This window comes from Cupressus sempervirens, chromosome 9 (genome assembly GCF_028749045.1).
Source record: "Cupressus sempervirens isolate cs-2001-9-10 chromosome 9, ASM2874904v1, whole genome shotgun sequence".
Classification (NCBI taxonomy): Eukaryota; Viridiplantae; Streptophyta; class Pinopsida; order Cupressales; family Cupressaceae; genus Cupressus; species Cupressus sempervirens.
Window position 1 is genome coordinate 393791336 of NC_143126.1, and position 27993 is coordinate 393819328.

Sequence of the window (27993 nt, forward strand, 5' to 3'; positions counted from 1 at the left end):
GTGATCAATATATTATTGACATGTGTATGTGATCAAAATAGCTTCTATTTAATGAAGTTGTCTTCAAGATTTACTTAATAAAGGGGGCATGAAACAGGTTTTACATCCTTAAAAGTCCCTAAAATTCTTGGGTTTTTTTCACTTTGTCGATTCTTGCCCAGTCCCAAGCTGGGTAACCAGTCCACATCATGTAACTATGATTGCAATAACAACAGATAGATAATTTTGTATTGTTATAACTTATATTTAAAGAAAAAGATCTGTATGTAACTAGTTCTTTAATCCAAGGCAGTCTGTACTAAGCCACGTCCATCAAACTATTTGATGCAAGCAGCCTGCTTCCGAAATGATGTAGCATCTTTATTTCTCTAACAGAGAGACACTTCACTCAACCACCATGTTCAGCTGCAGATTTTAATTATTTTGACAATTGGTGTCATTAGAATTCTGCTCCGTTGTAAAATAAAACAAATAATAGAGAAGCTAAATTTTGGAAAGCTTGTAAGTGTATTAAAATTTAAAACAACTAATAGAGAAGCTAAAACTTGGCAAGCTTTTCAAAAGTGTATCATAATTAAAGACGTGTGAATTCATTCGTCTGAATTCATATTGTACTTAATCTGAATGCCTTTCTATGATGTTTTTAATTAGGACATTTTGAGACCCCCTTATGGCCCTTATGGGAAATTACAAAACCAATAATATAGTATATGAATTCTTACTCCTAAAAAAGTTTATGGATACTCAAGTGAGTCTACAAAGTTGAGGGTGAATTTCAAAGCTGAACTCACATGTCTAAAATCTTGCCCGTCAAAACCAAGAAACCTGAAAAACAATCACTTGAACGGAACAAGATTCAGATGACCTACTACTCAACAGGTAATAATGAAGTTACCAAATTTACATAGAGAATAAAATAAGTACTCCACAGAAACTATTACCCTTCCCTCATGTTGCCACTAAATCTGGTGTCTCAGCCTCAACAGCCAAAACGGTTGTATGGACTTTATGCAACCAATTGTCAAGCCTGTCCCGTAATGATTTGATTTGTGGGATTCCCAGCACTCTGGGCTGCACCCAAGATACATGCACAGTCCCTTCAACTTGATCAATTACCCCTTCAATCAAATGTACCTGCAACCATATTTACAAGGTTTATGCCATTAATAATATTGCGGTACCAAATGTAACTCTTACCTCTCACTGCAAATGAGAAACTACATTTAAGAAAATAGGGACACCTGGTTATGATTATGACGTCAATTGAGAAACTGTCTTCATATAAACTCAAGAGGTGATTTTTAATTACTTATCAAATGAACAGTATTAATACAAAAAATATAACTCATTTTTCTACAATGAAAAAGATAATACATAACTTGCAGGAAATATACAAAAGAAAAAGAGAGAAAATGAACCATGAATGCCAGTCTGAATTCTCAATCCAAAAGTAGAAAACTTGGACCGTGGTACTAGCATCAACGAAAACCCATGAAGACACAATTCCTCCCATTGGTGAATAAATTAGAAAACTGTTGATTTGTAAACTAGTTTTGGTACCCTGTAAGCCAGTAGCATTGTTGGCAAACTAAATAAAAATTCTAATAGCAATATCAATTGAAGCTTTCGTTTCAACTGAATGGTTCAGAAAACAAAATTCATGTGTGGTTTCTTGCCAGGCCAAGAAAAGTGGCAAAGAAAAACAAATTACAGGTGCAAAGACAACAATCCAATAGATCCAAAAGAACCCGAGGATAGAGACAAGATTATCAATACAATGATCCTCCCATGCTCCTACGGCCCTCTGAAACCCCTATTGCTGATTATACTGGTCCAAAACAGGACAAAGTCAAAATATTGTGGAGTGGTCCTCTTCCTACTGTTATCCTGATCCAAACAGCTCCCCTTCAACGAGAGCATAATGCTCAAAATCCTAGTGATAATCTAAACTACTATAGTTTATAACTGTACTAATCTAAATTCAGGTTGCAAGCCAAAGAGGAATGATTCAACTTACAAAACAAAACCCTCAAGTGGATCCTTTGGCAGCTTCAAAACCTACAATACTAGATGTGGGAAATTCAAGCCGCTCAACATAAAGTGGTTGCGGAAAGTGATAACAGCAACGTGACATTTGACCAGGACTTACATGCTGAGATTAAAAAAATACTCCAACATGTTCAATAACTAACATAATTAGCCAAAGGATGTTAAAAAACTTGGACTCGGCAATAACTTGACAAGCCCAAAACAATTTAAGACTTGGAATTGGCAAACTCAGGCAAAAACTCAGTTATAACTCAGCAAGTTTTTCAATTATTTAACATAAAATAAATTTTATATATTTTTTGAAAAACTCTACTGACTGAATTTGTAGAACAAATTATTGCTTTCCATCATATATAAATCAAAATTATAGTTGAATATGTATCATTGACCAAAACAAGTAGTTCAACTTCTAAATACATATTAACTTCTATGCTGGGAGTGGTTGTTTAAAGATCAGTATAATGTGAAATGTGTAATTATATTAATTTTGTTCATATTGCAAGTTTGAAGTTTAAACGACTTGCTTACAACTAGAAAGTTTAACTCTGTTGGTTATTTTCTTGATGAAGTTTTGTTCATTTTGCAAGTTTAAATAAGCTTCAGGCTTGAACTTTTTCCAATTATAGCTATGAAAACTAAAACTTGCAGATCATTTAAACTTATTATATAATATGTATTATGAATAAAATTTCAAAGCTTTATTTAATTTCTACATCCAACATTTTGTCGATCTCCAACACTTTCAGCCTTCAGCTTAGAAAGGAAATAAAGGATATTAAAATGTGAAAATTACAGTCTGCAGGTTGTTTAAACTTTCAGCATCCATCAATGTATCAAAACTTTCAGGATAGAAAGTGTTTATCCAATATGATCTTTTTCTTGGGTGATTATTTTAAAAATATTTAAACTATGAAAATTGCAGCCTGTAGATTGTTTAAACTTCCAGCATGTATCAATGTATCAACAGTTTCAGCATAGAAAGCATTTATCAATTATGGTCACTTGGTTGTACATTTAGCTTCAAAGCTACATTTAGTGTAACCTGTAAAATTTCAAGCGTGCAAAATTCTCATTTTTATATTGTGTATTAGTAATGCTCAATAGTTATATTTAAAAAAATTTACAGGCAAGGGCACCCCTCAATCAGTTTACAAGCATGGGAGTGATTTAAATGAAAGCCAGAATCACAGAAACAAAAGGAAAAATATCGCTTTGCCCATAGAGGGAGAACTCACCAAAAACTCATGAAGTCAGCAAGTACTTGCAAACTAAACTTAGAAGACTAGCTTGCAACTTTTCCAACCATTTACTTGCTTGAATTACTCATCCAGTATCTGACAAAAAACTCATCGAGCTTATGGTGAATTTCTGCCAGATAATAGACAAGTTTCAATTGAAAACTCACCCACCCACATCAGTAATAAAGGCTGAGCACACCTAAAACGGCCCTCAAAACAATCAAACAGTGATGTTTTTTGCTCTGCGAGTGGAAAAAAAACCTTCCCAATAGCAAACACACTATCTAGTATCTACAATGTTTTTCCATTGAACCAAGCAGATCGAGAAGAATTTTTTTGTGAGTTCCAACGGCAGATTTGAAGCACGTGTAGGTTCTTTATTCCTCATTTCTTGGTTATTTTTTTACAATTTACCTAATTTTGGCTGCAAAAAGTTGCATTTGTGTTTTTGTAAAAATATCATTCTATGCTAAAAATTAGTATCACTGCATTTAATTTCCAAAATTGCTAACTTTTTCCTTCTTTCACTGTTTTTCACACCCAACTTGTTTCCTTTTCTTTTTTAATCTTTTATTTAAAGGAAAAAAACATGTTTATAATTTTTGGATTAGATTGAATTTTTACTATTAGTGATTTATGTATAATTGAAGTCATTGTTTTTAAATCAGAAAAATACATGTTATGCTTTCAATGACCATGTGTAGGTTAAATAAATCATATCATGGGAAATGGAGAGCCTTCGACATCACGTTCAGCCTCAGGCTCTAACCCATCAGCGTGCCACCACAGTTTATGAGCACTTGTCCTACAAGAGCTTGAATCCCTACTTGGAAATATGTCTATCAAAGGCTGGATTCTGTGATAATTTCACACTATATGGACAGGATTATATCATAGAGGCATAAATAACCTCAAATACCATCATGCAGGCATTACTCATCGTGATGCCAAGTCTTCTCACAACACCACTAAAGAGATGAAAATAGATGAATGCCTTCCCTTCAACAATGGAAGAGAGAAAATTGCAAAAGGAGAGGGCAAGGACAGCCATAGCAACATCCATAGCCAGTGATCATGCCACTCAAGTCAAAAAAAATTGGATAAAGATACAGCATGTCAAAGGCGTTGTGGGCTTTCTTTGCAATCCATGCAAGCAAGGAAAATTCAACTCCACTACATCTACTTCAAGTAGAGTGCCAACAGTAGTGCCTACATAACATACATGCCAAATAGTTTTTTGTGCCCAAAAACACTTGGAGAACAAGCATCATTGGAAGGTACTGGCTAGAACAGGGAGTTGCATGAACATGCAGATATAGCATGTGCTATTTTTGGTACTTCAACAACATTCCTCTCAATGTGGCCAGCAGTTCTTATTGGGCGAAAAACTGATAACTGCATTGATAGTTGCAGAAGACTACGAAGTGCCATCTTGCAAATACTTCAGTGGGTGTTTGACAAATTTTAATTTTATGCTCATTTATACTCTAGTAATTTATGTTGAACTTTAGCTAAATTTATGTTATTTTAATGAGAAGTATTTTTTGTTGGATTTAGGCTATGCTTATTTTGAAAATCAAAATTGGGTACTTAATTTCACTTTGTACTTTTTACGTTGGTCATGAATGCAACTGAAAGGACAAAGCTAGTAGTGGCAAAACAAAAGAAGGAATGGAAAAAATATGGCTGTCCTATCCTTTCATTGGTGGATGGATGGGTAAAATGTACAATTATTAATCTTCTAATAGCTTCAAAAAGCGGGGTTATTTTTTTTTTAAATCAGTATGCCTCCAAGAGTCAAAAATGCAGAAATATTGTCTCTAATGTTGGAGGAAGTTGCCATGACAAAGGCGTCGAAATGCGGTGCAAATCATTACCAGTTGTGCACTTATAGACACGTAAAATTGTCCCAGCACCTGAAAGAAACACTTTTACTAGTTTTCTTCTTAATTAATTAAATAATCTTAATTATTTAATTAATTTGACGTCAATCTTCTATTTCAAATTCAAAAATAAAACATTTCCCTCCCTCGTAATTAATTTTTTTTACTTAATTATATATTTAATTAAGTAATAAAACTTATTTAACAAATCCCTTTCACGACTTTGATTAAATAATATTTATTGTTTAATTAAGATTATTTTTCATTTCTCTCCCATTATAAATAATTGACTCAATAAGTTAACTATGTTTTCTATAAGACTGTAACTAAGCAAATTATTATTTTATTTTATTATTCACTTTCAAAAACCCCTTCTAAAATAAATAAAATCTTTATTTTATTTATTTATTTCATGCACAGATTTTTTTTAAAACATTTATTAATTTAATTTTTTCTTTCTTTTTTGAGGCAAACTGTTACTCAAGGGGGTAACTAAACTATAATAATAGGCTAGGCCGGGCCCCATAAAATGATAGGCCATAAAATGATAGGCCCTAAACAGATCCCTACTATTCTAAAGGGCCCTACTATTCGCCATGGGCCCCCTTTTAGATTATTCACATCAGCAGCCGGGAGGGAGGTAAGGCGAGATAGATTCTATACGTCACATGCTTCTGCACCAGAATGCACACCCTGGCACAACTATACTAGTAGGGCTAGTGCCAATCTGGCCTAATCGCCGCCCCTCTAGCCGATATGGCCGTTCCCAACCGTTCAATCAGCAGCATAGCATTATTTGAGAATTATAGAAAAAAGGGCTTTGCTTTTGAAAGCAAATAATTAGCAAGCGGAGCAGAAGAGGATCGGGGGAGTCGTCTATTATATACGTAATATGTTCCATTCATGAATCAATCAAACTACCTCGAACTGTTACTCAAGGGGGTAGCTCCCTATACTATACTAAAAATATAGCTGCTGGAAAAGAAATATTATTCCTCCACTCAGCTCAAAGACCCTTTCCACCTCAGCAGTAGTGAGCAAATTTTCTTTTTCAACCAGATAGTTGTTCAAAACTTTCATATTTTGCTTTATGGTTCATTTCTTGAAAAGGGTGCATGCTTTCTTCCTTTTCCCTTTTTTGCCTTCAGGGTCCAGGTTGGATAGTAGCAAGTTCACCCGTGTGAAGCTTTACTTGCACCTCATAGATATTTGTCATATTAGCAACATAGTATTCTTTTGCAGTGTCCCTCTAATAACATCTATCCCTTTCGTACTGGTGCCAGCAAACTGAACAATGGCTATGACCATTCTCTTGAGTCCATGCATTGTCTCCTATCACTTTGATGATTGTAACTTTGGCTGGTGGCCCGTTGGTGCAGGAGAAGAATCTGGCAAAGCACACTTGCCTATCCCCATCCTTGCACCAAGACCGCATTCCAAACATTCTTGCCATACTGTGTTAGCGCTACAAATAATTTGAAATAAGCCTTCAAAGAGTTGGGTGAATGTCTTGTAGAGAAGAGGTTATAATTTTATGAGCTCATTGTTAGTCAGGATTCTATGGGGATTCTATAGGGATTTAGCAGCAATCCTGTGAGTTGTAAATCAAAGTGGATTTGACAAGCTTGTGCTCATTTTCCAGACCTAGCATGACTTTAAAATAAGTTATCAACATTACAGTATTAACTGTCGGTGAAATATACTCTCGAATTGTGAATTTTGGGAACATGCCACTCGTAAGTGGAATTATGAATAGTCCGGAGATTTTAAGCTATGTTTCTATCTATTTGTTTACTAGATGAAGCCGTCATCGCGGGATTATTGCAGATTTTTTCATGCTTTATCAATGAAAATGAGTGTTTGTAATGTCTGTGAGAAGTTTTGACATATTGAGGTTTGAGAACAGTGAATCCATCAGAGAAGAATTTTACTTACTATATGATCAAATTACTGCCAGTCCACAACATTACTTGAGATGACAGATATTTGGTTTTCATCTGTTGCACTATTTGCTAAAAAATCAGTTGCTCTATTACCTTCACGAAATACAAGTTACTGTGAAGTTTGGGATTTTTTGCAATATAATAATTGATTCTTTCAATCTGTTTTGTCACTCTCAGGCTCAGCACATATTGTTTGGAAATAGCTTTTAAAACTATTTCAGAATCTCCTTCAATGTCCAAATTGGAGATTGATTTGTCTATACACGTTTGTAACCCAAGAAGCAGGGATTCATATTAAGCCTCATTGTTTAAGCCTTCTAAATGTTTCATCAATCTTGTCCATCTTATATCACCATTTTGGTCTCTAACTGTGTATCCTGCTCCTGGTCGGCTCAAGTTACCTCATGAGGAACCGTTGAAGTTAATTTTTAATCTAACAAGTAGTTGATGGTTTCTACTAAGCTTCGCTCCTTTTCAATTTATCTCGAATAAAATTACCTTAAGTAATAATAAAATGTGGCCATTTATTTGACATTTGATCATACCATTGCTTATAATGTTTGAATCTTTTGTCTGTTACTTGATGGTTATATGCTCACTTGTATCTATTTCTATTTTGTGAATGATGTTGTCAAAGGAGGAACCTTTTGTTTTAATATCCTTTGGTTTCATCCCTTCCAAAGCTGGCAGATAATCTGTTGTTTGTTGCCAGAGACCTTTCCCTTGACATCCTTTGTGAATATGGACCATTCTTTGAAAAATCCAATTAAGTCATCTTGTAACGGTCCTTGCCATCCTAGTTTCTGCAGCAATATGTCCAATATTAAAGTGCTATCTTGCAATTGACAAGGAGATGGTCTACAGTTTCTTCATGTTCTTTACAGAATGGACATTTATGGGGTCCCATTGTTCAAATATTTTTTAGCCTATCTCTATCAATATTTTCTATGTAATCTTGTCCATGTGAAAACCTCTAGTTTAGGCAATACACTTGTTCCCAAGCATATAGCTTGTTTGGCCAATCTTTATTTGATTAATAATTTTTGTCTACAGCATACTTTAACTGACTACGTAATTTCCTGATTTTGCTGCAAATCATATTAATTTGTTGTCCTTATCTATTAAAATAATCTATCCATTCTCTAATTCATTAAGAAGTATTATCCATATATTTGGATCTACCATATCCAAGTTTTTCTAGTGGAGGCAATAACTTTCATCATTATTGGTAGTGTTTAGGTAATAACTTACTGTTCTCCCATAGAAACATTCCTGTATAGGTTTAATTTGTGCAAGTTATAGTATAGAGTCCAATGGGCAGCGCATGTTTCACGAGACTCCCAAAATAGAGGTCGATGCTCATTTCCAATTTTCCAACGCAAATTATTTGTGATTAGAACATTGACTGTTCATTATGAGATTCCAGATTGTTGATCCACAAGGGGGATTGTCTATGGTAAGATTCTGTCAGATTCATGAGAATCCAAATATTTGCATCATAGTAGTTTGCTCCATAAGGCAGCATTTTGTTGTTGAGATATTTGATGATGGCACCTCCCTGTGTTGTTTGTATCTTGTGCAATTTTGTTCCACAAGATTGGAGTTTTCTTTTGATCATTTGATCCTTGCCATATGAATTTTCTCTCTATGGCTATTAGTTTATGTTGTATACTCTTGGGAAGTCCTAAAAAGGAGAGCCTAAATTGGTATTGCTGCTAAAACTGATTTTACCATTGTCATACATCCTGCTAGGGACAAACATTTGTCTTTCCTTTTTTTCTTACATTTTCCTAGCTTCATGCTCCACAGTTGTCCTCTGTTGGTTCTGTTAAATTATGATATACCTAGATATTTCAGTTGTTCTTGAGAACATGACACGTTGTCCTCAGATATCAGTTTTGGGAGGATTGTCTTTTGTCCATTTGCCATTAACTTTTAGATTATTTTGCAGATTTTGTAACATAATGATATGGATTTCTAATATGTGAATGATTTTCCATCTAGTTGTTTTGGTATTAATTATACATTTGGAGTACTTAAATCTTTTAGAATGGTATTCTTTTTTCTAAACTCTTCAACCATCACACATACATATTTCCCCATAAAATACCAGCATTCCTGAAACACCATAGCTGTGAATCCATTTGGCCTGTGTGCTTTGTCGGGATGTAACTCAAAGGTAGCTTTCTTAATTTCTTGGATGTAGTGGCTCACTGAAAATTTATTGTCTTCCTCATTGATAATTTCCCTTATGTTTTGAATGAATTTTTTTTGTATTAAATCAGATTCCCTATAGCCTACTAATAAACTTCGAAAGAATTCAACTCTTGCCTTCTGTATTTCACGGGGATCAGTGATCATGCGGCGATCACTGCACTTGATCTAAGTTATTATATTGTGGTTTTGTTGTCTTTTTGAAGTATTATAGAAAACTCTAGTATTGAGATCCCCTTCACTTGACCAAATTTCTCTAGATTTAGAGCTTCAGTAACTTTCTTCCCTTGCCAATGTTTCTTACCTTCTTCCATTAATGTTTTGTATAACTATATTACTCAGTTCACCTAATTTATTTTTCTATTCTTATTTCTTATCAAAGATATTTCAGAAGACTGTTTTATTCCACATTTTAATTTCTCCTTTTGAGTCTTTTAGTTTTTGGTCAATGATAAGCATTTGTGTTCTTTACTTGTTAATGGGCTCTTCCCATCTGTTTTTAAATTTAATAGAAGCTCAGGTGTCTAAATCACATTCTCTCAGATCAAAATCAGAATTTTGGACCATTAAAGGCACCCATGTAGGCTAATTCGACTGGGTAATGGTCTGAAATGGGAGTACAGTGGATAAGAGATGCCAAAAGGCTAGGATTTTCAAACCAATTCTCGACTAGCAAAAACCAATCTAATCCATCTGTTATATTTGTGAAACCGACTCTCCTATTGCTCCATGTGTAATGTATGTTTGTAGGTTGGCAGTCAATTAGCTTTTTGATTTGGACAAAGGTTTGGAAATTATTTTGGACGTAATGTGCCCAATTCCTCCTGATTTTCCTGAAGGGTCTACACTCTAAATTAACATTGAAGTCACCGCATAATATGATATAGCCTTGGATCAATGCATTGCTAGGGGTGAGTTCATTCCAAGGTTTGTTTTTCTCGTAAGTTTTTATCAGACAATATACATTGAATACTGGAAAACAAAAGGAATTATTCAAACTTCTAACCATTGCTAATTATCAATTATTAGAAAAATTAACAATCTCAATGCGTGGCTGATTGGGCTGCCAAGGAATTCCGATGCCTCCTGAGGCTCCGATAGCTTCTACAAAGTGGGCTTACCAACATTTGCAATGCTTGACAAATTGGTTTGCTTATGTGCTTGTTAGCTTGGTTTCTTGAATTAGGACTATATCAATAGGATTTGCCTCTCTATGATGGATTACCAAGTGTCTTTTGTCAGCAGCATTTAGGCCCCTGACATTCCATGTAAGAGGGGGTTCCTCCATTGGTTTCAGTTTCAATTCTTCTTTTGTGAGATCCAAACCTGAATACTCGCTTCCATTATACTTCTTTTGTGAGATCCAAACCTGAATACTCGCTTCCATTATAGTGTTTACCAATTCTCATGAGGGTGTATTCTCTTGGATATCCGCTTCCTCAATAGTTTCGTCTTGGTGATTCATGTTACCCTATTTTGCTTTGAAAATCATTATTTCTGCTTTGGGATCTGATCCTTTTTTTCCAATGCCTTATTTGTGCCATCATCAAAAGTTTTCTTAACAGGTGCATCTTCAACTAATACTGCTCATTTTCCCTGTCTGGCAGTGGTGGGGTATTCATTTTTGCTTCCCTAATTTGCTTTTCCTTTGTATCCAGTGCTTGAGTTTCGTCCATTGCCTCATCCAACAAAAGATTAGTGTTTTCTTTCTGTAAAGCTCCACTGTAAACAATTTTTCACAGTTGTGGCTCCACCTGACTCTCGATTCTTTTCTTCCATACTGCCTTCTGGGATTTGGGCACTTCGGCAGCTAGTTTGGTTCTAGAGTGTCTGATGTTGGGATGGTTTCATGCATTGCAGTTTAGACCAAAAAAAAACTTGTTCCTCAATCTCACTACTTTTTGTCCATAATCCTGAACTTGGGGTCAACTGAATTTCACTCGGTATTGTTCTTATTGCAATTAATTTTACGCGAGCACATAATGTTGAATTATCCCTTTCCATCTCTAAGCTCGGTACAATTCTGAGTTGGATTCTATTAGACAAGAAATCAATCTTCTGTCCTATATTCGAATAGGTGGTTGTTTAGCCTAATCCAAAATACCCTTTCTGTAGGTGCCATTGAGAGTGTAAACTTCTCTCCCATTTCCATACATAAACCATTTATCCTCAAACCGCCATAGTACCGTTTTCTAAATTTTGTCTCTGCAATTTTCCAACTATAGGTTTACTGCAAAGGAGTGCTTTGGCAAAAAACTAATATAGGCATTTATCCCCCAAATTTGATCCACCCAATTTATTATCATGCTTCTAAATGTTGTCACCAATAATATTTGCTATGTGTGTTTCGCTAGAAATTGTGTTTTTGCAACTGCAATTTCTACAATGTTTATTTCAATCTAAATTTGCCTAACTTCTGACGCAGGAATTTTAGGTTTTCTTTGACATCGAATCTCCTTTTGGCTAGCTGCTTGGTGTTTCAGCATTCTCTCCTAAAGGGATACGATTTACCACTTTTACAAATTCTGGCAGGAAAAATCTAGGAAGGAAACCCTGTTTGGAAACAGTTATGTCTCTGCCATAAAATTTTGACAATTTGCATAATCGATTAGCATGTTTCAATCAGGAAGAGCAGGCCACATTTTTCAAAACTAAATAACATACAATCACTCTTATGTATTAATAAGATTATTTATTTCATTTCTTATTTCTCGCAAGCTCAATTAAATAATTATTATCTAATTATTTAATGCTAATTAAGTCTTGGGTTCCACCTCTCTAACTACCACTCCCTCTCAGTTTAGTTGATCAATCAATTTTGTTAATCCTCATCAAGCAATCACTTCTGAATAAAATCAGTTTAATTCTTCGAACTATTTGATTCGTGCAACAAGTGTTACCTAGTGATTATCTCAGCCGAGTTGTCTCAATAGATCTTAGTCATTCATTCATTCTGCTGACCTCTTAATCTCAACAATTGATCAAAATCCCTGAAATCTGTAAAAGCAACCCTGATCTTGTATCTTGGCTAACCAGTCTTCAAATCCTTGTGAGATCACTTTATATGGATCATAAGGCAAATATAGTGCTACAAATTTGAGAGCCATTTCATACATCACAAAGAAGAGAAGTACAATGGAGCCTATGCCTGGAACGAATGCAATTGTGTTAGTTTGAATTCACTGTGTTTTCACATTTGATTTCTTTCATTCTCCACTGATTAAATTAGGATTTGCATGAAACTTAACTTTAGTGGTTGCATTTTATGATTTGTGTTACCCCTCTAATTCCTAGTCTTTACAGCAGCAATATATGTGGCTGCTTGGAGGTTGCTTCAGGACAAACATAGGACAGTTTGGAGATTGCTCGAGGACAAACATAGGCCACTTTTTTGGTCACTTTGAGTAACACATTGCCTTGACATTACTTTGGAGGACATTGTAATCACCCTAAAATGGCCTAGTATTACCAATAGCCCCTAATCTCAATTCACTTGCCCTAAATCCTATTCAGACAATCAGGGCCCAATCAAAATCATCAAAACAATTAAACCCTAGGCCAAATTATGTAATTGGGTTGATCCACCTAGTTGCATAATTACTCTTTAATCAGACATTAAAGATTAAAAACCTCATTGCTAAACATATTAACTAAATGAATTGGCTAATTGGTTCTATTTTCCCACTTATCACTAAAGGACAAATGGGCCAATTTAAGTTATTGACCAACAATGTTCAACTTCAATCACATGGATCAAACAAGGTTGAATCTCAACCACTCTTTTAGAGTGAATCCTAGCCACTGAATTCCTAGGAAATTCTATAAAAGCAACCTATCAAGCTTATTTCATATCTACAATTCACATAAAATTAGTATGCCAAAATTGTTCTAGGTCATTTAAAAGGAATTTTTGAGAGTTCGTTAGCATTTGAGTTATTTAATATCAACTTAGCTTAGCTTAGATTCAAGCATATAGATCTCAATTTCATCATAATTTAGTGTTTGACTATTGCATTTCTTAGCTTAATTACATGTTAATTGCATAGTTTATCATGAATTTCCTCTTAGAATGCATTGTAATTGCATATTTCATTTGAATCTTCCATTTTATGTGTCTAGTCACTAATCATAGCTCCTGATCTAAGAGGACAATTGAATTAAGATCAAACTCTTTCCAAATAGGAAGCAATATGTCAATTTCCATTGGTTCTCCATGCTTCTCAATTGATTTTGATTTCACTAACCAATTTTTATAATGATACATTAAAGTGATTGTACTTGTAGGACAGAAAACATATATTCAAACACACACAAACGTAAGCAAACTTGATTGGCTGACACTAGTTGTAGATGATGCAAAAGCATCACAAATTTTATGTCAATCACCCTTGGGTTCTTAAATTGATGTGAGATCACACCCAGGATTAGAGTAGACAAAATTTAGTGTCACAAGGTTTCCAATGGTTTTCCAAATGTAGCAAAGCATTAGCATTTCATTAACTTAATTAAAACAAATGTTTGTGTGTCAAGCATGGTTAGACTAAACTTATTCAAAGGAAGCCTAAAAGAGATGTGATGTCCCCTTTCTAAAATAAGGCTAGATAATAAATAATAATAAATTTAAATATAAAACTAAATAACTAATAATATATAATAATATAATTACAAGTTAATTAAGTTTAATTAAAGGTCATGAGATGCAATGAAGAGTTGCGACTCCCTCAACATAAGATATAAAAGGGACGAGTTCATTTGAAAGGAGATGTTGAGGAAGGGAGGGGAACACAAAAATTTAAGGAGGATTAATGGAAGAAGAAACAAATTAGAAGAACAAAAAGAAGTGGGTCTTTCAAAGCACAACAATGGTGAAAGGTTGTAACTCTTCCAAAGGGTGGTAATTATGAAAGGTCGCAATTCTCTCAGAGGGAAGAAATGGTGAAGGGTTGTGACTCTTCCAAAGAATGGCCATTATTTAAGGTGGTGAATTACTTGAAGTTAGCCAGGATGAAAGGTTGTGACTCTTCCAAAGGGTGGTAATTGTGGAAGGTTGTGACGCTTGCAAAGAGTAGCCATGATGAAGAGGTGTGGCTCTCCCCTACATTAGAAGATTTAAAGGGTAGAAGGTTTCAATTGAGGAAGACATCAAAGGGAAATTAATTTGGGGAATAATATATTATTCTCAGAAGCAACAGTGTAAAGTGGTGGCTTACTTTAATGTATATTTGTACTGGCCAACCTGATTTGATTATTTGTACTGTTTCGTGAAGAGATGCCTCCCGTAAGGTATAAAGAGGGGTATGTTGAGACCCATTTGGGCATCCAATCATGCAATTTATTTCTATTTAAAAGCATACTTATAAAGCAGATCTGATATTATGAAAATTTAGACTTTGTGAACTAAGAAGGCTTGTGAGAAAATCTTAAGGAACGGTATGAGCAGATCTAAACAGTGAATTGTAGCGAATCTATATACTAAATTGAAAGCAATCCAAAAGATTAGATTTATATCAGATTCAAGGCAGATTTAAGAAAATATCTGGAGGGACTTATTTCAAGAAGACCACTGAAGAGTATGTGTGAGTGTATGTACCTACAGAAGATGCAATCATACAACAGAGACAGTCAAACCTATAGCAGAAGCAATCATACAAGAGAAACAATCAAACCAACAGCAGAAAATATAGATATAGACACACACACATAGAATAATTATAGACAGACAGCAGAGTTTGTGTCTGTGTGTGTGTGTGTGTCAGATATATGCAATATGCTTGAATCTGAATATCCATACATTTTGCGATCATGTTGAGGGAGTGTAAGAAGGGGGTGACAATGAAAGATTCCTCATTAAGTACGGTGCCTTGTAAAGATGGTTAAGGAACAAGAGACCACCTCATTATGATGGTTAAGGACCATAAGTTAACAATCACATATGGCGTAGGAGGATAAAGTCATGACATAGGACCTAGGATCAGAGGTCAAGAGCACCCTATTGCAGCTCCCCGACTATCCCCTTATTAATTGATTGTTGAAGGGAACCAAAAGGAGTCCTTGATCATAGAGGATATGTTCACATAATGGAGGGTTCAAGGAAATAAGATAGGAGATGTGGTTTTCCGACTCCCTTGAACTAAATAAGCCACCTCAAGAGATGGAATTGGTCATAGTTGGACATTCTTGCCTCTTGTGGGCCGAAAAGCAATTTGATTACCCCAAGGGGGGAATTTGTCATAGTTGGACAATCTTGCCACTTGTGGGATAAGGGCAAGTTGCCACAATGTGAATGATATGTGCTCTCAAGCAAAGTTGGACTTAGTACACCACCTCAAGGGATGGAATTGGTCATAGACATTCTTGCATCTTGTGGGCCAAAAGGCAAGTTGATTTCTGCAAGAGGTAGCATTGGTCACCATTGGGCATTCCTATCACTTGTGGGATACCCCAAGACAAGTATTAGTTGATAGTTCTAGCCACCTGTAGAATGTGCGCAAGCTTTAATTGTGTAAACATGATGCACTCTCATGCTTAGTTAGGTCGGGCAATGTATTGGCCTTTCTCAAAGTTCCTACCAAGATGATTTTGTGATTAGTTATGGAGTAATCATACTACTTATCTTAAACTCCTTATGCTCTTGGTAATGTATATGCACATTATTTTCTCGTATTACGGATGGTTAAAAAAAAGATTAGAATTTATTATTGGAATTGTTCTTTATGTTTATGTGAAACTCCATATTGAGGGCATTACAAGAGAGGGGAGCAAGCATAGTGTTCGACAACCTTTTTGGACAGAGCTATCGAGATCAAAGTAGCTTCAAAACTTTGAAATTAAATTCAAATTGAATGATTTTTTTTAATTTAAATATTTCATTATGAATTTGTAATTTAAATCCTTTTTGTATTTGTAAAAGACAGGCATCAAACCCTTGCTAAGAGTTCTCCAATTGGTAAGAGTTTCTTAAATTAGTCTTGTTGATGACACAATTGCTGATCCAAACGAAAGCTCTCATGATAGTATGGCTGGATTCTCTATATTCTTGAACCCATTGTTCAAAGAAGAAGTAATAGAAGATAGGTCTGAATTTTCTGTGTTCTTGAATCCTTTATTTGAGGAAGATTTTCCATGCAGCCAAATCCATCAGCACCATCATGAAGATAGAAGGCCTGATGACAGCTTTGAAGATGATGAAACTCAAGATATGAACGAGGAAGCGTATTTAGCAAATGAGCCATGCACTAGTTCATCCTATGAGCAGCAATTGTATCAAACATGTGAAGATGAAATAAAATCAGCAAGGCGTGATGAGGATGATATATTGAAGAGCAGTTCTGAAAATTGTCCTAGTATCTTATCTAATCAGAAAGAAGATCCTGAAATACAGTTACCTTCAAAAGCTTCTTGTGAGAGTAAACATCCGGAGTGTGTAGCAGATTGGATGCAAGGATATATTCAAAACCCTGATCTACATGTTTGTATAGTTGATCAAATACATGACTATGGGGATCTTCTATTTAGCAAAGACCACATTGCACCTCATGATCTCTCAAAAACTGAAATAAAGAAGGGAAAGCTTACCATAATCAGCAACTTCAAAGTGTTACATGATCAGAACTATGTGTTTGATAGAGGGAAGGATCTATGTTCATTTTTAGGGGGCCAGGGGCCACCCAATTTCACCATGCATCATGTTAAGCATGAATGCTCAGTCTGCTCCTCTAGAGATAGCTGGAATTTCATTATGCCCACCAGGGGCATATGTCCCCGACAAGAGCCACTAATGGAACACAAAATTTGGGAAAAAATTAGAGTCTCAAATCTCGGGCGAGAGGGAGAGTCTCCATGTGTAACCATGTAAAATCTCATCTTCAAAACTTTCATGAAGCACCAATGCTTTCTACAATACAAGCAGCCTAACAACAAAGTTTTGCAAAATTAAGATGATTACTAAAAATGTTTTGAAGCCATCAATAACATTCTTGAAAGCCCGATAAAAGGATAGATGTCGTGTATGGCAAATTTGAGGGTAGTGAGTTCTAGACATACATCCTTCTCTGCACTTTCAAAGAAAATAATTACAGCCACGAGGAAGGATGCGATTGAATTTTGACATACCATCATCCATGTGCCAGTGAAATAAGTTTGGAAACAACGCAACATATAAATACAGTATGGAGTCAAATGTATTTTCTTCTGAATACACCACAATACCCTTTTATGGACAATAAAAACAAGGCAAATATTTATTTAATAACATGGTTAGCATGTAAGTAAAAGCGCTCAAAACTATAGTGAGGAGTAAAAATCAATTATCGTGATTGGAGGAATGGGGAGTTTGGCTTCGGGCGAAAGCAATCTATAGTGCATATTAAATAGCGCACGGCACAATGAAAGGCAACATCTTGAAATTGTCGATAATGTTGAGAGATTCAGGAATTGATGTCCCTCTCTTTGCTCGGCCGCAAATATTCCAGAGCCTGTTAACGAAGAAAGTCTAAACACACCAGTTTCACTTGGATTCGAGCAAGAGGATGGAAGTGGCATCAATAATCCCTCAGAACATTTCTTTGTCCACCCATTTTCTATTCAAAGACAAAATAAAATATTCTACACCAAATATCTTTATCACAAATCATTAGCAATTAGCGATTTATATTAAGGATTAAGATTAGTATTTACGGGTCAGTCGCTTGTTATGAAGAGACATTTTTTATGATAAGTCATATCTTATAATATTTAAGATATAAATATGGGTTGAGTTATGATAAAAGACAAGAGATATCCGAACATTTTATATTCTCTCAGGAAAAAGTATTTCATATTTTTAATAAAGGGCTACATTATGACTTTGTAATATAAATTCTATTATTTTATTTGTATAATAAAATAAATGTTCTTTGTTTATTATTAAAGGCGTGGAGATTTAAACTGCAAGCAGATCGTCCTTTGTAATTATTTTCCTAGAATTTTGTATACAATTTAAATATCGGATAAGTGGACATGGTCATTTAGCATTTTAAATTTGATCTTATAGATATTGTGAAATAAATAATTATTTCCGCATCTGTGTCCAGTTTGTCTCCCACAGGAGTTAAAGTTCAATCTGGATTAATTTAAGATTGCATATATATTTGATCAGTCGCATCTTGATTATTTAATTGTTGGCAGTTAAATTGTGTAAAGCATTAAAGTTGTACGTAATAATTCACTGAAGTTGACTCTATTGCCCGGATGAGCAAAGGCACTGTGTCTTTTTATTATTGAAGTCAGGAAATCTAGATATTCTTTCTACAAGCATCAAATTCATTATTAACAAAATATATACAAAAGCTTAAATTGAGTTCATTGAAAGCTTTCATTGAGTTCAAGGACCTTGCCAGCCGAAGAACTCCAAAAGCTTAAATTCGCTCTAGAAAAGCCTTGAACCAGACAGTCAGTGTTAAAGTGAATGTTTACCCACCTGGGCGTAGTGGAGCCCGAAGTGTAGGGGAATCAAAAAGTATTCCCGTTCATTGGCTAGAACTGATTGAGAAGTCCTATTGGAGAAGTGGCAAGCTCTTGGATTTCCAATCTGCAGTTTTGAGAACCAACAGGTTCAACAATAAGGCTCTATTGGGAAACTAGTTTGGGATTGAGTATAGTAGAAAGATTAGTGGGAATGATGAGTGGTCATATCTGACTGGAAAGTGAACCTGGCAATGGAAGCACCTTCTCTTTCATAGCTCGATTTGATAGAGGGGTAGAAATATCAAGCAGTGAGCTTGATTGTAGAAGCAGATTTTGCATGACAAAAAAAAGAAGCAGATGCAATTTGCCACCACGGGGAGTGTGACTCAAAAAAATTTCGATGGCATGGAAAAGATGTATGTTGGAAATCAATTGACAATATCCAATAAGCCCTTAACAATTGCCCATTCTTCAAATTCCAATGGTGCCATCCAAAGCTTAGAATCAAATAGAGAGCTTTCAAGCAAAGCTCCATCTATACTTGGTAGAGTTGGATGTGAGATTGCCAAGGCCAAAGACATGGAGAACCGTGTCATGTCAAAATATAATGTGGATTCATTAGGAAATGGTGTTCCATATGCAAGAAGGAAACATGAAGATTAAATGGTTTCTAAGATGCCCAGTTTTGATAATGAATCTCTTTTTAAAGGGCTGAAAGTTTTGCTTGCAGAGGATAATTCGGTAAACCAAAAGGTTGTAAAATACGATGAGAATTGCGGTAAATAAAAGGCATTAAGATACTAGTGCGAAACTGCGAATACCATCTATTATTTTCAACTAAGTGTGATCAAAGAGAAAGCGTATCTAGTAGTAGCGTCTTCAAAGTAATATCCAGCGAATGAACGCGAGATCAGTATATTCGACGGTTGAATCTGTTATGTTTTACAATATTATATGAAGCAGGCAGAATATATTATTCTTTGATTTTGATCATATCTAACGACGTTTTGTATCTATTGCAAGTTTTAAATTACCCAAGGAGGATAAGCAATACTTCTTCATACACGACGAAACAGAGAAGCCATGTCGAGCTTGAGCAGGAGATATGCGGAAGCGAGAGATTAGCAAAGGTCCTGAAATGGAATCGAATTTTCTTGGAGCTACTAGAATGTTGAGATATGGACGGGTTTTCATTTGCGGGTGTCGAATTGTGGATGCATATGTGAGAAAAGGTGGAGTTACGTGCAAGCACAACAAACACAAAAGATATAAGCATCTGTCGCTGAAGATATATAAAGCAAGAATGATTAAACTGGCGGTTGTTTTTGGTTTTGATTAAAATTATATAAACATTAGTTAGTTTTTTATGAAGGGTTGCAATGTATGGACAAAGTAACCAACACCCTTAGGTTGTCTATAAATATATGATGAGAAAATCAAACAAGACACTATTCAATATAATTTCAAAAGGCTCTTGCCATTCCTAAAGCATGCATTATTAAATTTCTTTTCTGAAAAGGATTGAAGTTGAATTAAGCTCATGGATATTAAGATTGTTGGACATGCATTTCAAATACTGTAAGAAATTGTGCTGAGTGGAGCATCAATACTTGGATGTCTTCAGCATGACTTTTTTGCAATACAATCAGTAAGGATTTCATTTGCTCTAGAGTTAAATATTGTATAGTTCGTCCTTTGTGGTCATTTTATTCTTTATTTATTTACAATTCATTATCACGATAAGTAGATTAAATTATTCGCTACTATTTAAATCTGACAAATACAAATATCTTGAAATATTATTGTTCTCCTTATCTGTATCGATTTTGTCCGTATAAGGGTTAAAAACATCATAGACTGGTTTAAATATGCATAAAAAGAAACAATTTGATGCATCGTGATAACTAAATTGTTTATAGATACAATATACCTAATATCATAAAGTTGTATGTGAAAACATATACTTTTGACTCTATTGCCCATTTAAATTTCGACACTGATCATTAAAACCGTTCATACTTCTCAATCTATATGCTGGCAATTTTCTAATCTTTTTCTCTGAAGGGTTTGATATTTATTTGTTTTAGTGATTCATTTTAAAAATTTCTTCCAGCAATTTACAACTCTACTAAAGTAATTAAAATTCGAAGATTAATATTCACCATTCGCAATCCAGAAGTTTTCCTTAGAATCTTGCCATTTAAGGAAATTGTCTTCGTATTATATCTATTCGCTATAAAACATCTTAGATCCAAGTTTTGTTGTCCAAGATCAGGTGTACAGGCCTTGATTTTGCGGAGCCAAAAGCGCAGAGGATCCAAATCAAATTGATTGATTCTGTCAAGTTGGCCAAAACCGATTAGATATCCCAGCATCGAGCAAGCAAGGCTCGTAGGATTCTAATCAACGGTTTTGATAACCAACATGCTGAGCATATTCAATATTTACCGAGTTACAACATTTTCAGTGTGTTTACCGAACTTCAGCAAAATTCAGTTTTCAGAGTTTTATTTTGTACTGACATCTAAGGGATCTGGGATTTATTTTTGCAGTAACTGATCCACCCCTCCCCTCTCAATTACTCCTCTTATATTTCCAATAGATCACAACTTCTTTTAAGCTACTGTCATAAGATTGAGTCTACATAATATTTGGTAGCATGTTCACGTACCTTTTTCCTACAAAAACATCCACAGACACAAATGAATAGATTAAGGCATACAGTTCTTTATAGTACATATAGAAATGCATATAAGAGAGCTTGAGAGATTATAGTGAATAGATAAATGTAATACTCAAAGATAATGAATACTTATTTGTGTATCCTTGATGCAAGTTTCTTCAAAGAAGGTCCATCAAATAAATAAATAATATTCTTTGTGAATGGAACATCTCCCCTCTAAAGATGGTTCAAGTGGGAATGAAGCATTGACTATTATTCCCCACACAATGTAAAATTCCCACTCATTCTTATATTGTTGAACAATTTTGTATCAACCTTCTTTCTACTTAATAGATCTCAGAACCTTAGTCTATTTGCGATAGGAGCAACTTCATCAGATGATCTATCTCATATGATAATAGATATTTTGAAACATAACCATTATTACTTGGAAAACTGACAAATTTGGTTTATTACTTTACTGGTGCATGACATAGCTTCTCTATGCAATAAGACCACTATTATCACTTTCATTGTGCTTTTGTGATCTACAACTTCTCCAAGTAACGAACCTTCAAATTTCTTATAGGGTTCTCTTACTACAACATATGCCTATGTACCAAACTTTGTTAATGGGTATCTCACATATAACACCTTAATGTCTTCAAGGATCTATTGTACCAGCCAAAACTGTAAATTTTCCCAACATTAGAGTATTGGACTGATTAATATAAGAGCATCGAATATAGTACTTTGACCATCAAATGCGCAATGGTATATCCTTCCATCTCCAATCCTTGAAAACTATAGGCACTCCCATTATATTAATGTTTTCATAATTATCAAAAATATTGTCATCCCTAAATCCAACATCTTCAAACTCGCTGAAATATTTTCAATAAAGTTAATTCTCATTTTAATGTAGATTGTCTCTCATTGTTTCTTGAAATTCACAGCCTCTGTGGTTATGAAATGACAGTCTCCTTATTTATTTTCATAATTGATTTTCCTTCAATATTAACATTCCACTTAGACTGCTACTAATCAGGACTGCTAATAATCCATCTGACCAATGCAAACAGTCTCTTAACAACTTAATCACAGTTATCAATGACATCAATGATAGACTTCCACTGTTAATCTGCCATAAATGTTGATATGTTTTATTCTTATGGAGACCCTTATAACGATTGGTCGATTACAATGATGTGTCCTCTTTCACAAACTTTCAAATCTTTGGAAGGCTTTGCAACGTATTCCACTGGAATGAAATCATCATGTTCAGGGTTATGATAGCCTCTCTTTAAAGACTTCCCCTATTTCCTTCGAAGATGTGAGGAAATGTGTGTTCGTTGGTTTGGATGTTTATGGAGCTTCCTATTGCTGATTCTTCAATATCTCATGCCTTCCTAACTTCAACTGATTTATCCCAAAATGAATATATATATATATTTATGTTTTAGTATCGTGGCCCGCAACAGTGTGTATGGATCAGAGTGTAACTGATTTGACAATATAATATATGTTGAGCGCCTTCGTTATCTCTCTCTCATGTAGTGGACGGATGAATTGAATATCTTCCACTCCACGTCACCTTTGGTATGAATATATTGCAGTAAGGGATTTAACACCTGTCCATCCAAACATCATTTATTTTTTATCAGTGGTAAAAGATATCTAGAAATATGTTTGACATTATGATGCAAGATAATTGTTATATGATGCTTAGTGTGGCTCGTGGATTTCCAAGACAGTACTAATATTGCTTTGAGTATCAATCCACCAATCTCCTCTGAACTGAAATGTTCTCAAACGCCTTCATATGAATTGTGGATAAGAATGGAAAGTCGTGTTTATTAATAGTTGAATTCTTTCAAATGCTAATCACACCCGTTCATATGTGATTGGTGTTGTCCTCTATTCACTAGCTTCATATCGTGCCTCTTCAAATAGTAATTAGTTGTTTGGATAATATTTTTCCCTTAATTGATAATTGTAGCAAACACTTTAGCCATACTTGTATGGGTCTAAATATTTATCTGTCATCATCTGTTAATTGTGTAATTCCTCCTTCCACTATACCAATGACCAAATTTTATTTATAAACATTGTTTATATCATTATAACTATATTACTCCCATAGGGTAGTTTGGATAGCTGAAAAATCTTTTTCTTTTTATTCTATTTTCTTCTCAAATCTCCTGATCATCTCATTTTCATCATTAATAATCTTCCCTAGGAATTCATGCTTAACCGATAAGGCATCGACTGCAATTCTTAAGTATCGTATGATCTTTAATATAAATAATACATGTCTCTGTCTTCTTTATGTTCAATGCTAAGGATATATTCCAGCTTGCGTAGATACCTCTCCCAATGTCCTTTCTGTTGTCCGATGGATTATTTTTCTTTGTATGCCCTCCATGTTTTAAATGATTCCTCCTATAATACCAATTCTGTCTCTTTAGATATTACTGGCAATACTCAAATTAATAAATTATATACTTATATACATACACTACCATTAACACCCTGATTACAAGCGACATTTTCACAATCACAAAACTTGAGCTTTTTCTTTATGATGCCTTTTTTTTATGATCCTCGTTGTTGACTGTTGATACTATCCTCTTCCTTCTCATTCATACTCCAATTGTGACTTTCAATCTTTCAATATTTATCTCTTTCTAGTTGGAAATTAGATATATGGAAATGGGTGTTAAATATGTCACTAACACTTAAGGAGTGAGAAGTGGACAAATTATATTTTTAACATGAAAGAATATCCAACTGGTTCAACTCGATCACAAGTTGCAATGATGACATTTTTCAGCACTCTAAGGAAATACATAATCTGGGCCCGTACAAATCCCGAAACTCCATAATATGTCAGTAGATATACATGGATATGTAATCAGTAGTAATATTGAATTGCTGACGGTAAAAGGATTTGCCAAGGGTTCTATTTGTTTAAAGAGATTGCAGAATCGTTGTTCAATCAGTCAATAATTGAGTATCGTTTCTTGAGTTTGTGTAGTGTTCCCAATTATAACTTAATTTATGAATGATTGATACTGGTTATTACACAGAATTTTATGACAATTATTGAATGAATTATATTATCTGATACATTCACAGTTTGACTCTGATACCATGTTAAGTAACATGGATCGATTTCTGCAAATGTACTAACATGGCCATTGTAATTGATGTGTTTCAAATGCAGATTTGGATCTGATATAAATATGAGAGGAGACATGTCGCATGAAGAGACATGTCCCTAAGGTTCAATCACCATTTAATTAATATATTAAAAATAATAATTTGTATAATATATATATATATATATATATATATATATATATGTATGTATTATATAAATAATATTATATATATCTATGTAATAACATATATTTATATAACATGAATTAGTATACATAGAAATTGATGATTTACCAATAACAACAATGTATCTCAGATAGAATTAATTTGACTAAAGCTACGACTTTAACAATAAACTTCTCAACTCCTCATGGAGAGGATATGGAAGGCCTCACAACATTAACTTAGAGAATGACACCCCAAGTTGAGGTGAAAGATCTCATTGTCCAAGAATTGCAGTTGCAGGAAAGGAATGGTTAGCTCTTCTTCGGAGCTAGCCGACCAAAGAAGAACCATTCAAACCCCAGGTATAAAATTTGTGGTCTTTCATATGTATCATACAAGTAACAAATTTCAATGTTATGATGATTGATAATTTGATAAAATTGTTTTGGTTTTGCTTTCTAACTGTTCAATATTTTATTTTGTAGTCTTGGTGGACAAACTAGCATACAAATACCACAAAACTCCAAAATTTTACCCTCTACATTTTGTGAAAATCTAGTAACACATCCAAGTGAGAGCATAATTATAGCTTGTTTGAGATCATCCACACAAAAGAAAAGGAACAAATTAGCTTTAAAATGCCCTAATGACCTTGTCTTTGTGCAATACAACCTTCAATAGCGCACAAAGGCATAGGACAAATCAAATAATCCCATTACCTTGGAAATGATATATTCTTACAATCATTGGACAGAATTAGAAGAGTAAGCCTTCATAATTATTAAAGACGAGACTTTAAAATTTGTGAGGCAAGAATGGGAGGACACGGTTGAAACAAGAGATCTAGGATTGAGTGGCATTGATAATGCTGAGTCATGGCTATGGACATCTACTACCAGGATGGAGGTCAAGCCACTGCCTTTCATGCTGAGGAAGGAGCCAAATCAGAATTCAAAGACTAAACCCTCTAATTCTACCACTTCCCTAGTTTTTTCAAATCAGAGAAAAGGATATGTAAAATGTTGCGTTTACTAATCTATTGTCTATCGCTATCAACTGTCACGAATCTATGAGGATCTTTTTTTTTTTTGTGGTCATGCAAGTTTTTTATGAGTCTGAGGTTTCCAACTACAGATCTACCAATCAACAATCCGATACTCGCCAAAGTGTTTCTTCCATGAAATGCAAAGATAAAAATCAAATTAAGTTTTTATTTTAGGGTAAAAGCAAGGTTCAATTCATTTGAGCGGGATAGGAAATTGCAACATTTTGTCAATATTTTAGGGAATTACGAGGAAAAAATGTTGCATGTTTTCACAAGAGTTCTGCACAAAGTTATTGGGCAAATCTTTCAGCCTATAATCTAACTCAAAGCTGCTTGTTTGGATTCAAGTTCAGAGTTGGGTTCGAAGTTTGGATTCGAAATTTGTTCAAGAATTTTTTGGGAAGGGCTCAAGTTTGCTTTGGGTTTGTCCGTACAAAAACATATTTTTTAATTTGTGTGGTGCACACATGTGTGTGGGTGCTTGTGTGTGTGTGGATGTGAGTGTGTGTATGCAGCAGCAAGTTCATACACCACTATGCTAATAGTAAAGCAACATAGAAAAATACACCACCATATCTATGTTTCAAATCAATAGGATATTAATTTCATCATTAAGCCATACATACAACATGATACACTAGCTTGGTCACATGCATAAAACATATTTCCCGAATTAGAAGATAAGGGCAGTTATCTGAATTTTTAGTTAAAATCACACAACCATACATAATATCACCACTAGCATCCAATCAAAACCATGACAAAACTAAACAAATCAGTCCAGCTAACACAACCAGCATCAAGGCCCAAAAGGTCACAACTTACAGATAGACTTTTCATAAGAAGATATTCAACATCTTCTACTGATAATTTGGTACGATCGGCAATGACCCTCAAAGGGATTGTTCGATCTTCAGAAGGTCGACTGCCAAAGAAAAAAAAGATTGCTGACTCAACATATGGCAAAAGACATAATGTTGCAGGAAGTAGAAAAAAAACTTGTGGCATTTTATTAATAGATTATTGCAATGTATTTCCAATTTAGTTAAAATCCCAATTTTAAGAAAGCATATTATTTTACCTGAATATGATCTCCATCAAACACAAGATATTAATCTTTTCCAGCATTTTTTTCTCGTTCTCAACAAGACCTGGTTGTGCATTAAGCGCTGCCATATGAGTATGGCAAAGTTCTTGATATCGGAGAAGATCGCCAGCATTGAAAGCTTGCAAAATGTAATAAAGCCATTCAACACTTGTTCCCAGAAGACTTTTCACCTATCAATTTCCATATAAATGAATACATAATCAAATACCACTATTGCAGAAAACAAAAATACATATTATCAATGGAGAAAAAATTTTAAAACTACCACATTAGAAAAATGGTAATTAATAAAAGATGTTAGTTGCAAAAAAAAACTGAAACATAACTTTACTGATATAAACTACTGACAAAATCTTCAAGCAGCACTTCTCTTTCATTTTGCATGTTTCGTGGTCGACTGGCAGCAGATAGTATCCACAATTTCAATCAAATTACTAATAAATCAAATGTATACTGGATTTCTCATAAAAGGATGAGTCCCTTGAAGAGACACTGTTTTCATGGTATAAAGATCTATTAAAAGCATTGTTTACACGGTACACACTGCTGAGTAGAGCACAACATCCTACACTAGCTGACCTCTCATAATGAAACTCAAAGTTGCTATACCAATCAAAGTTATCAAAGCATGGGATCTGCTACAAGTACTTCCTAATGTCTCTAATGGACTCTTAACAAGAATAAAACAAGTTGATCGTTAGTGAAAGGAGTACAAAAAACGATAAGTACAAGGTTGGCTACAGCAAAACGTATCTGAAGCTATGACAACATTTTCATATAAGAAAATTCAAACACATTTTTACATTGTAAGAAATATTTAGGTAAGCAGCCTAATGTAATCTGTCCTAGCACTAAAAGACTAATCAAAGTGCCCTAGTTTTATCTATGCAACAACATTGTACTAAGTGTGCTAGAGAGCTTAATTAGTAAAACTCCAAACATAAACACAAATATAGGAAATAGAATGTAACAGTTGAAAGAAATGTTATATCTTACAATTGGATGGGCCAATAATTCTCCAAAGTTGTATATATTATCCCCAAGCAGAGCAGCAAGAGATAAGTCAAATGCCAAATCCTG

General features: G+C 34.5%; 1 protein-coding gene across 4 annotated transcripts; it reads right to left on the reverse strand.

The window, feature by feature from the left end:
- Positions 1–29: 29 nt before the first annotated feature.
- LOC149538921 (26S proteasome non-ATPase regulatory subunit 13 homolog B-like) lies at positions 30–27993 on the reverse strand. Of its 4 annotated transcripts, none has more exons than XM_089800307.1 (6): positions 27910–27993; positions 26887–27083; positions 26631–26730; positions 942–1134; positions 792–825; positions 30–405 (listed from the first exon to the last, which is right to left on the reverse strand). In XM_089800307.1, the coding sequence occupies exons 2-4, from the start codon at positions 26979–26981 to the stop codon at positions 949–951; spliced, it is 381 nt and encodes a 126-aa protein (XP_089656433.1). In that variant the 5' UTR covers positions 26982–27083; positions 27910–27993; the 3' UTR covers positions 30–405; positions 792–825; positions 942–948. The 4 variants fall into 4 exon arrangements, 3 of the variants coding, with proteins under 3 accessions (XP_089656433.1, XP_089656432.1, XP_089656434.1); XR_016356139.1 differs by having other exon boundaries at positions 215–405; positions 792–839; XM_089800306.1 differs by lacking the exon at positions 30–405 and having other exon boundaries at positions 546–825.

Excerpts from the sequence above, each read along its gene's own strand:
- LOC149538921 (XM_089800307.1), bottom strand. The coding sequence starts at position 26,981 with ATGGCAGCGCTTAATGCACAACCAGGTCTTGTTGAGAACGAGAAAAAA. Across the intron at positions 26,731-26,886 it reads TTGATGGAGATCATATTCAG|TCGACCTTCTGAAGATCGAA; the intron begins GTAAAATAATAT and ends TTTCTTTGGCAG. Across the intron at positions 1,135-26,630 it reads TTCTTATGAAAAGTCTATCT|GTACATTTGATTGAAGGGGT; the intron begins GTAAGTTGTGAC and ends ATATGGTTGCAG.